This window comes from Alexandromys fortis, unplaced genomic scaffold (genome assembly GCF_014885135.2).
Source record: "Alexandromys fortis isolate MF-2015 unplaced genomic scaffold, M_Fortis_MF-2015_v1.1 scaffold_26, whole genome shotgun sequence".
In the NCBI taxonomy this organism is placed as follows: Eukaryota; Metazoa; Chordata; class Mammalia; order Rodentia; family Cricetidae; genus Alexandromys; species Alexandromys fortis.
In genome coordinates this window covers 9,804,302-9,815,033 of record NW_026067894.1, presented here as the reverse complement: position 1 = coordinate 9,815,033, position 10,732 = coordinate 9,804,302, and the positions used below count along the sequence as shown (strand labels likewise).

The following is a 10,732-nucleotide window of genomic DNA, read 5'->3' as shown; positions in this document are numbered from 1 at the left end:
CCAACGCTGCCGGTGAGGGATGCAGGGTAGATGCTGACAGAGGGAACTATGATTCTCCTACAGCCATTCTGCAAAGCCGGAGAACCACACTCCCTCCCCTGGGCGGCTCTGAAAGAGCCCTAGGCATCTCTGGGTTAAAGTCACCAGGAGCGGGGACCATACAGCCATCAGCTGTGCCCTCTAGAGATGGGGCAGGCTTTCCTAAAGTGATGAGATTCCATGACCTGAGCATGGTAGGGCTGTGCCTGTCCATCAGTCCGTCTTTCTCTGTAACAGTGAGGGGGGGTGCACTGCCCCCTGCCCCCCACGGTCTCAGGGTGATGGTGTCGCGTTCCCAGCTTCCACCTCATCCACCCAGGCTCCTCCCGGTCCAGAAGGAAAGGCGTCCAGGTCACACAGAGGCCAGGACAGAACTGCGTGGGATCCAGACTGCCTGGGAAGCATCACTGTCCCAACACAGGCCACTGGCCAGCCACACATCTGCAGAGACAGGATGGAACCGTCAGGCTGGGAGGTCCCTCTGCAGGAGGCGGTTGGGAAGGAATGTTCGCTTCCCCTCCCGGGTTCCTTATCTGCCCGCTTGTTACTTTCCAGAGCTCCGAAGAAAATCAGAGGGGTTTACACCTGGGAAAGGGACCTGTCGCCACACCCTTCACAGCTCAGACCCCGCCTGAAGCCCGCGGTCGCAGGGCAGGGTGCGATGTTTGTTGGCATGCGCGTTGTGCCAGGTGTTCAACATGTGTGCTCTCCTTTCAACTCTGAAAATACTCTGTGGCGTTGTTTTTTGTTCTTATTAAGATGGGGAAACTGAGCCGCGGAGAGCTTAGGTGTTCGTTCTTTCTTTCTTTCTTTCTTTCTTTCTTTCTTTCTTTCTTTCTCTCTCTCTCTTTCTCTCTCTCTCTCTCTCCCTCCTCCTCCCCTTGAGCAGGGCCCCAGCGTGGAGAACAGGAGGAGTGGGGGAAGACACAGGCCTCACACATGTTCCTCCAGCATGGAGGGCCAGCTGGGACACACATTTCCCTGAGTACAAGGCTCCAGGAAGAAGCAGGGCACAAATAGCCTTACCCCTCGGACTTCAAGGCCGGCAAGGACCCAGGGAAAGACATCCAGTCCCCAGAGCAATCCAGGGGCTCTCCTGTGTGCAGAGAGAGCGCCAAGCAGGGAAGGCCTGGCCAGGGGCTGGAGCAAGGGCCCAGAGCCCCTCAGGAGCATGAGGTGGAGAGGGGAATCGGTGTTTCTCACAGAAGAGCCAGGAACTGCTTGAGGCCTGGGGCCAGAGCTCAGAGGGGCTGGGGACCTAGAGAGATTCGGCCACACCAGCCAGGTGAGAGGGTCGGGGCATGCTCAAACAAGACGGGCTCGGAAACCGTTTGGACAGCACCAGGAAGCTGGGTTTCAGCTAAGTCGGATTCGTAGGATGCTCCGTGCAAACCGCCCCTAGCAGGGGCAGGCGGTGCCAGACCACTGGGACTCTAAGAGATGGAGTGGCCTAGGGAGGATTAGTGGCTACGGGGGAGGGGGAGAAACCAGGATGATTCTAGATGAAGACCGAGAAAAAAAAGGGGGGGGGCAGAGCTAAACTAGGACTGCAGGGCAGGGGAGAGCTGGGAGCCCGACAGGAGTGTGCTCTGGTTAGGGAGGCTCTCGCTGGTGGAGGTTCGGGTTCAGGGACCACAGAACTCCCAGGCCGCTGAGAGTGAAGCTGGGCTTGTGGCCCAGGTCGGGGAACACCCGGGAAGACAGAAGGACCGGGGAGGCCCAGCGAGTGAGTACGGAGCTGGGGTCAGCAGAGAGATGCCTCCGGGGCTAGCGCCCGCACGAGAACACAGGGAGCGGGAGGTTTCCAGATCGCCTTGGGAGGCTCCGCGGCTGGGGGATGCCGGTCTCCGGGGCCAGAGGGGCGCGGGCCGCGCGCAGCCGGCTCTCATTAGCGCGGGCCACGGACTAATCAATCCCAGGCGGGGACTCCCGAACCGAGTCGGCATCATGGAAACTGGCCGCGCGCCCGGGGCCGTCGGCGGGGCCGGGCCAGGCGGGCGCCGTTCCGTCGAGGGCGCGGGCGGAGGCGGGTCGCGGGGTCCGGGGCGGGGCTCAGCCACCCCGTGGCCTTTCTGGAGCCGGCCAGGGGGTCGTGGAGGTCGGGGCCGGGCCTGCGGGGCCCTGGGCAGGGGTCGATCCGGGCTAGGCCGCTTCTCACCGGGACCCCGGGGTCGTCTCCGGCCGAGAGCCGGTGGACGCTCCGATCCCCGCTGCCCCGCGGCCTCTCGGTGCCCGGGCCACGACGAGCGACCTCCTGGAGCGGCTCCAGCGTGCGGCCCCGACCCCTGGGCGGTGCTGCTCCGGCCCGGACGCGGCCCACGGAGGCCTCGGGCGGAGGAGGCTGGAAAAGAGGCCAGGCGGCGGGAAAGGGGGATGATTCATCCCCGGGAGCCCGAATCGGAAACACCGCAATCTGGGAACAGTCTTGCCTGGGCCGACGAGGGATCCGGGAGGACAGTCTGTCCCGCGAGGAGCTGCGTCCCGCACTGACAGTCCCCTGCCTCCAGCCCCGGTCCTAGCCCGGCCGTGGGGGAAGGGGGAGGCCTCTTCTGGAGTAGTGGAAAAGAATCCTGGACAAAGTCCGCCGTTGCCTCCTCTGCTCTGACTGGCTGGTCTCGGCCAGAGCGGGTCTTCCCAGAGTCTAGCTCAAGTCTCTCCTGCTGCAGCTCCAGTGCTGGCTGAGGAAGTCTGCAAGGAGTGGGCGAGCAAGCAGAAGCCGGAGTCAGAGACACCCCCGGCGGCCCTCGCTGCGGTATGTACAGCGCAGCACGGGGGGAGGTGGGGCGCAGGCGCGCGACCCGCAGCCCCGGGGCGGTCCGAGCGCCCCCTCCCCCGGTTACTTCGGGGCGGCCACGTGCGGGGGTGGGGTCGAGCCCGGGAGGTACTTACCCGGGCCGCGGTTTCGGGAGGAGGGGGGTGCCGGTGCGGGCGGGCGGGCGGGCGGAGCGCGCGCAGGCTGCAGGAGCCCCGCAGCCCCGGCTGCACCCGAGCCCCGCAGCCCCCTCCCTGCGCTCCGCCCGCGGGCCCGGCCAACGCTGGCTCCCAGCTCCTCTGCGGAAAACCCGAGCGGGGGCGGCTCCCTGCCTTGCGGCCGCGGGAAAATCCGGGGGTGGCCGCCAGGGATCTCCAAGCGGCCGACCGAGGCGGCCCCGCGCGTCCCTCCCCCGGAGCCCGGCCCGTCGGGTCACCGTCTGCCTCTCTGCTTGTCCCCGCAGAGCGCCCGGACGAGCGCGCGATGACGGCCGGGAGCCCCGGAGACGGCGGCGCGCGCAGGAGCCCCGAGGGCCGCGTCTCGCGCCTGGGACGCCGCCTGGGCCGGCGCCGGAGACCGCGCTCGCCGCCAGAGCCGCTGCGGGTGCGGGCACGGCTGCGGCTGCGCTCGCCGTCGGGGGCGTTCGCGGCGCTGGGCGCGCTCGTGGTGCTGGTGGGCATGGGCATCGCCGTGGCGGGCTACTGGCCGGGCCGCGCCTCCCACGCCCCGAGGACCGGCCGCGCGCACGGGCCCCACGAACGCCTGCGGCTGCTGGGGCCGGTGATCATGGGCGTCGGCCTGTTCGTGTTCATTTGTGCCAACACGCTGCTCTACGAGAACCGGGACCTGGAGACGCGGCGGCTCCGCCGGGGCGTGCTGAGGGCGCAGGCGCTGCGGCCGCCCGACGGCTCCGGCTGGGACGCGCTGCTGCCCAGTCCGGCGCCAGGGTCCCCGGGCACCGTCGCGGAGCCCGAGACTTGGGACCTGGCCCCGAGGAGGGGTCCCTCGCCCGTCCCGTCGGTGCGCAGCCTTCGGTCCGAGCCTGCCAATCCTCGCTCTGGGTTGCCTGCTCTGCTCCATGGCTACCCGTTGAAGGGCCCGGGGCTGCCACCACCCTGGGGTCCTCGGACTCAGACTGGCCACGTGATCATCACGGTGCAGCCCTCTGGTTCCTGCATTGAGCACTCCAAGTCTTTGGACCTGGGCCTGGGGGAGCTCCTCCTGGGGACCCCGGCCGCTCGAGACTGTGCCCACCGAAGTTGGCCACGGCTGGACAGACTCAGTCTGGGGGGCTATGCCAAACTGGGTGGAGACTTGGGGGCCCGGGTCTGAGGTGCAAGGGATAACCTGCTGTGAGGCTACCAGCGTGGACCATGGGACCAGGACACCAGAAGTCCAGTGTCCACTAGCTGCTTCAGTCACCTCTGAGGCTAGGATGGATGCTGCGGTGACAGCAGCCGCTCAGCCTCCTGACCTGCATGTGTCGAGAGCAGTGCCATCTGCACCGGCCAGCCTCAGGGGCATGTGCTAATGTGGACACCAGCATGATTCAGCCTCAGGAATTTCTTCAGCCCATGTGGCCTTAGCCCCGGGACAGGTACCTGAGGGGCTGCAGGCTAGGCCAGGAGCATCCAGAGATGCGCGGATACTTAGGCAAAGGCAACAGTGGTAGGTTGGGATGTCTCAGGCTGGGACAGGCTCCCTCCGAGGTGGCAGTGGTGATGGAGGTGGGACCTCCAGGGGGAAGGTGGGAGATGAAGTGGAACGGAGACCCCCCTGCAGCTTTCTGGGGCCGTGACTGCACCTCTAACTGCCACTTCAGGCCCATTCTTCCTCCAGCCACGTGGGCTATCCCGGCAGGGCTCACTACTGCCAGTGCCCTGCTCCTGGGGTCAGACAGCTCCCCACAGAGACAGGTCTGTCTCACTTTCGTCTGGCCTGTGCTGCAAAGTCTCCCCCAGTTGGCAGAAGGCACCCGCCAGTTCTCAGCAGTTACTTCCACAGCCCGGAGCTGCACTGTGGCCAGTGTGGGCAGCTTAGCACACACACAGTGGCTCCCCCTCCCAGGTTTAATTTTTTTCCATGCTTTTGTTAGAAATTTTAAAGTGGATCAGTCCTCACAGAAAAGTTTTTTTTTTGTCATGTTTATTGAAAAATGCCATACAAGAAGCAAGACCAAACACTTAGCTAAAACACTCAGCCACATCTGTCGCTATGAAAGGTGCAGAGGGCAGGCCTATTACTGCCTCTCTCACCTAAGGGTTTTCCAGTTGGCTCTACCGCCATCGTTCCTATTCTGTCAAATGTAAACAACTACTTGATATGATTCATAATTTTTAGAAAAATTTACAAAGCTCCTTCATTTTTGTCATCAAAATAATAATAATAATCTGAGAGAGATTTGTAAAAACAACCAGCCTGGGGCTTGTATTTCCCATCAGAATTGGAGGTGCTGGCTAGGCCATAACTCCGCAGCTCGCCGGCCCCAGCTGCTCAGCATCCCCCAGAATACACTGCTGGCCTGGGGGAGGGTCCCTGGAGTTAGCCTCCTTGGGCCCTCAGCTTAGGAATATAGGGCTCGCCTTGTGGGTGGGTGGCAGAGATCTCATGTGGTTTGAAGGAAAGATCTACTTCTGGAGTAAAAATAAAACTGCAGTTGGGTTTGTTAACTGTGCTTGCCTGAGTCACTTTGGGAAAATTCCTGCCAAGTCCCTGACCCCGGAGATGGGATTCCCCTCCCCCTCACTACTTCTACCTGGACAGAGTCTGTTCCTCACACCAACTGCAGAAAGAAAAAAAAAAAAAATCCAAACAATTACTATATCCCAAGATCTGTTGCCAGAGCCGGCAAAGGAGGGGGAGGAGGCCTGGAGGGATGTCAGAATTCTGGTCCAATTTCCAGACAAAAGCAGCAGAGAGGAGCAGAGGTCAGGGACCCAGGTTTGAGGGCCTGATGAGGATAGCCCAGAACACAGCTCTCAGTGGGCAAGCGGCCCCTCTCTTCCTCCTCCTGGGTCTCAGAGCCGGAGTCCATGCTAACTCCACTCCCAGCACATCCTCCTCTGGCTCAGTCTCACCAGGCCCCATACCACAGTCTGCAGGTTTGTGATTGGGAGCAGAACCCAAGGCTTTCCCTCCTGAGAGCAAGCTGCTGTTGCTAACAGTTTCACAGGAGCTAAAAGAAAAATGCACACTCAAAACCAGTTCAAAGTCACTGAGTAAAGAGCACGTGGCCAGGAGGCTGGGGACTGCTGCGGCTCCCTTCTTTACGCTGGCTCACTGTCCTTCAGCCAGTGCTACCGGAGACCCGCTGTCAACCCTCATGAAGTTCATTCCTAGCCTAGAATTAGGAGTCTAAGAAGCTTCCCAGGCAGATCTGTTTGGAGGAAGTAAGCTGGAGGATTACAGAGGCCCTGTTTGGAGAAAAGGGGGGAAAAAAAAGGCCACAAATTCTCACCACCAATTGGGGACATCAGGCTCCCTTTTCAAAACCAATATTAAAACAGACAAAGGAAACCAAATCCCAAATCCACAATGAAATAAAGTCCAAAAAAACCCGACAGACATCTCAAGCATTGGGGCATGAGCAGAGTTGCTCACACCCACCCCACTCAGGGATGACCACCAGGAGGTAAGCAATACCCTTGCTCCTGGAGGGCACCCTCAGGCACAGAGCGCACACACCCTCTTCCCTGAGCCACATCCCTTACCGTGGAGGAGGCGGCCCCAGCTGAGGCTGGGAGCACTCTTCGTGGGGTCCAACCAAGGTAAGGTCGCCACTCCCCTGGGTGAAGCGCTCTCCTGAACAGCAAGACCTGATTTTTAAAACCTCATTAACTTTTCCTTCCCAAACTACGACTAAAAATGTTCCACTGGCACTTTTGGCTAAGAGTGCCTAATTTTTCCGTAAGTTCTGGTCTCCTGAGATGGGAGCTGGGGAACACTTGGCGAAGCTGCTGTTTCTGACGAGGGACAGGACAGCTGGGGAGGTGAAGGCCACACAGATGCATTCAAATGTTCACAGTATTAGTTCTACCTGAAGCAACTGATGTCTCTGACTTACAGCTCCCAACAGAAGTAGGGTGTGTGACACCAGGTGCTCAGCTGAGGTCCCTGCCTCACCAAACACCCTGCAAAGGGACGTCTGTGACCAGGTCGTCTGCCCTGCCTGACATTCACTGGTGCATGAAGTTTCTGTGTCATCCAGGATAGGAAACTGCAGAAGGAGCAGGAGGCCCCATGAGCTGGCTCTGGCCTCACCGCTGACAGGGTCTCTGGAGGGTTCTCAGGAAGTCTGTGGATCCTGTCAGGGTCTGAGTTGGAAATGAGTGAGGAGAGGCTGAAGGGTCACCAACCACCCCATAAAAAAACCCAAAATGTCTTAAAAACAGTTCATAGACTGAAAAGCTGACAATTTCTGTATCACAATATAGAAAACAGCTGTGGTATCTGAAGAGTCTCGGTATAAATTCCAGTAGAAAATCAAGTTGGTTTTCTGTGGTGTGGAACAGTCTTCAAAGTCTGACTGTTGCAGGCTGGCTTCTTTACGATATGCTGGCTTCTCTTGGATGGGGAGGGGTGGGGACCGGGACAGGACAGTCCCTAGAGGGAAGAAAAGCACGAGTTTGAACCCCCACAAAGGAGCAAGCTTCCAGCACCACCACCATGTTCTCCTGGTCGTGACATGGTGAGCCGCACTGGCTGCACTACCCAGTATCCACTTTAGGTATTCATGTGTGTGGATTTGTGCATGTCGTATGTTGTCCCACCCCCCCCACCCCACCCCATGCATTCGTCCAGAAGTCAGGCCCTATTCTCAGCTCTGTTCTCAAGCCCTCCCTGGTTCTGGCCCACAGATCCTGGAGTTGCCAAGAGCCAATAACAGCGAGTGCAGGGGACTCCAGAGGTGGGTGACAGTTCAGACCCAAGTTTGAGGTATCTCCTCCTACCCAGTGATGCTGGCACACTAAGGCAGAAGAACACCTATGACCTAGTTAACTGCAGCTTCTGCCTTTACTTTCTTGAGTTCCAGTGTGGAACTGTCTTGGGGTCAGGGGCTCCCCAAGTGTCCAGAGCTCCTGAGAGCTCTCTCTGGCTGAGATGGTGGCATCTCCTATCCCAGCAGGAACACCCTTACCTGAGCTCACTCCTCAGAGATCTCGGTCTCCTGGTGGACGACCACCTTGGTCACTGACATGTCTGGGTGCTGTTCCTTGGCCTCCTTGATGGCTTGTACAAGGACCTGTGAAAGACAGAGGCAAAGCTGGTCAGACAGAGAAGCCTGGCGTATTTCTGTGATGATGGCAGTACCAGGGCAGCACACTGTACAGCCTGAGTGGACCAGCACCTTGCCCTGCCCTGCCCTGCCCTGCCCTGCAGAGGGGGCTACTGGACTTGGATTAAAAAGGCAAGGAAGGGCAGATGTTTTCTTCAGAGAAACAGGCGATCTTAGAAGTGAAAAGATTTGTTCAGGTGGTGAACCTAGGGCACAAAACGCGTTCAATATGGGAACAGGGAGAGCCAGGCCAGGAAAGTGAGAGGGCACACAGGTTTCTCTGGCGAAAGTGGAAGGCAGGCAGGAAGACAGGCTGACCTGTGGCGTCCTGTACACTGGCTTAAGCACATTTATCTACTTAGTCTTCACAGCCCAGTGAGTCAGGGCTTTTGAATCTGATGCTCTCTTGTCAGAGTCCCTTAGGTTCCAGGGTGCCGGTCTGAGCCTCTGAGTTACTGTGACACCACTGTAGCCTGTTAGAGCCGGTTGCCTGATGGATCCTCAGGACAATCCCCAGCCAGTCACGGGGAGTAGATGACAACTTCTGGCATCTGGATTTCCACAAAACCTGCTGTCTTTGCTGGCCCTTGCTCCTCTTCCCTGATCCAGCTGCTACATAGGTTTTCTCTGCGCCCAGCTCACGTCCTCTCCCTGGAGGCTCCGCCTCTCTCTAAGAAAGCCTGGACTATGCTTTTCTCAACAGAGTTCTTTCTAAAGTGCACCCTCCCAAGCAGGAGCAAACCACACCTCCTCCACCTTCCTAGAGTCTTCGAGGGTCCCAGGAGCTCTCCTCTGAGCCGTCTAGTATCACGACATTAACTCATGAGGATCTTCATTTTACGGGGTAAAGGCACAGCTCAAAGTGGCTACAGGGTGTCCACAGCAGACAGGGGCGGAGTCAGCAGACAGGGGCGGAGTCAGGGTGCAGGCCTGTCCTACTCTCTACCTTCTACCCCACAGCTCTTGCTGTCAGAGATCACAGGCAATGCAGTGGGGGCTCAAACCATAGGTGGAAGGCTGGCAGTAGGAAGGACCCACTGAGCTCAGCACCCAGGCACAGGCCCCTACCTGGGCTTCCAGCCTTGCTTCTGGGACCCTGAGCACAGTATCCACAGCAGTGCGTCCCAGCCCTGCAGCCCTTCTTCCTGTTCTTGGCACACCAACGGAGGCCAGCGCTGCTCTGGCAGGCCGGCCCCCTCCACCAGGCTCTTCCACCCCCTCTCCTCGGAAGCTTCACTGTTCCAACAGCACCCAGCAGTGAATTAGGAACATTAGTTCTGACCTTATTATTTGCTAATTGCTTGTAGCACACAATTAGCACCTAATTAACATAAAAACATAGAGTTTTAGCACCCAGAAGGGCCCGGGAATTATCTGGATCAGCCCACTCTCTTTTAGAGAGGAAAGCATCAGATGGAAAGTGATCTACGCAAGGTCACACAGCAAGTTGGCAACAGATCCAGGACACCACATCTCCTGGTGTCTTACCCTCCTGCTGTCTGCTGAGCTACTGTGGTGACACTCTGGGGCAGGGATAGCACCTCCTCTTTGTTTCTGTGCCACCATCACCCCTGAATAACAACTGGGGATCCATGGACTTGGAGCCCACATGCACCCACCATCTCCTCCTGTATACACACTTACTTTTTGTTTTTTGAAACAGGATCTCACTGTGTAGCTCAGGCTGGCCGTGGTAAACTTCCTGCCTCAGCCTCTTCCTGAGTGCTAGGACTACAGATGTGGCCACCAGGCCCATGCACTGCCTGTCCACCCCACTAACAGCCTTGCCCCCTCAGGCTTCTTCCCAAGAGCTAAGGCAGCTGTTTGAAGACGCTGCTGTGCCCATTGGGGCCCCTCCTGCATTCCCACCTGATCGTGGTCAACATCAGCATCTCCTGTGATCACAATTCTCTTCTCGATCCGGGTCTCAGAAATTCCACCTTTGACAGTCTGCAACCAAAGATACGGGCCAAGAGAAAGCCATTACACAGTGGGAAAGAAAAGCAAGACAGCCCAGGTAGTTCTCCCTTCAATATGTTCTGTTTGTTATGGTGAGGATGTGGCTCAAACTGAGCACCGTGATGCTGGCACTCCAGGACAGCCTTTCACCACATCTCAGCGCTGGTAGGACCTGCCAACAGGAGCTTCTTGCTCCCCTCCCCCACGAGACTCTAGTACACGCACAAAACCACGTAGTTCATTATCCACTTTCTTTCCCTTCGTCCCAAACACTACAGAAGCCCAGAAGGAAGAGCGGTGCCCCTTTTTGTTCGTCTATATTTTCACCTGATTATTTTCAGCTTCAACTGGGACCGCCTATTTTAAAGCATTTCACATTATTAATGTCAAAAGAGCCTTAAGTAATCTCAAGTGAGGACAAACAGGGAAAGCTGAGATTGAGACACACAGAGCCGGCTCACAGCGTCTGTGTCTGATGATAACGTCCAACCAAACTTCCTCTTTCTAGATTTCTTCCTTATAACTGAGTGCAGGTCAGACGTGGGGGTGCACACCGCTGCTCCAGGTCAGCCTGGGCTACACGGTGAATTTCAGGCTAGTTGGGGTACAGAATGAGAGGAAAGGAAAGGAAAGGGAGGGGAGGGGAGGGAAAGGGGTAAAGAGAGGGAGAGATGCGGAGGGGAAGGAAGGAGGAAAAGAGGGAGAGA

At 58.2% G+C, this 10,732-nt stretch overlaps 2 protein-coding genes across 12 annotated transcripts in view; one reads left to right on the top strand and one right to left on the bottom strand.

Moving 5' to 3' along the window:
* Positions 1 to 876: 876 nt before the first annotated feature.
* On the top strand, positions 877 to 5,630 carry Tmem200b (transmembrane protein 200B). Of its 2 annotated transcripts, XM_050151507.1 has the most exons (3): positions 877 to 1,765; positions 2,706 to 2,791; positions 3,255 to 5,630. In XM_050151507.1, exon 3 carries the CDS (start codon positions 3,275 to 3,277, stop codon positions 4,121 to 4,123), a length of 849 nt encoding a protein of 282 aa, XP_050007464.1. In that variant the 5' UTR covers positions 877 to 1,765; positions 2,706 to 2,791; positions 3,255 to 3,274; the 3' UTR covers positions 4,124 to 5,630. The 2 variants fall into 2 exon arrangements, with proteins under 2 accessions (XP_050007464.1, XP_050007455.1); XM_050151498.1 differs by lacking the exon at positions 877 to 1,765 and having other exon boundaries at positions 2,585 to 2,791.
* The window catches only part of Epb41 (erythrocyte membrane protein band 4.1), a 146,966-nt gene continuing 141,675 nt past the window's right edge, over positions 5,442 to 10,732 (bottom strand). For all 10 annotated transcript variants that reach the window (XM_050151299.1, XM_050151278.1, XM_050151327.1 and 7 more), the window contains 3 exons: positions 9,936 to 10,016; positions 7,929 to 8,033; positions 5,442 to 7,393 (listed from right to left, as the gene is read on the bottom strand). In XM_050151299.1, coding sequence (XP_050007256.1) covers positions 7,935 to 8,033; positions 9,936 to 10,016 — 180 coding nt within the window. In that variant the 3' untranslated portion in view covers positions 5,442 to 7,393; positions 7,929 to 7,934. The remainder of the gene's footprint in view (positions 7,394 to 7,928; positions 8,034 to 9,935; positions 10,017 to 10,732) is intronic.

Coding starts and splice junctions, on each gene's coding strand:
- Tmem200b (XM_050151507.1), top strand. CDS start 3,275: ATGACGGCCGGGAGCCCCGGAGACGGCGGCGCGCGCAGGAGCCCCGAG.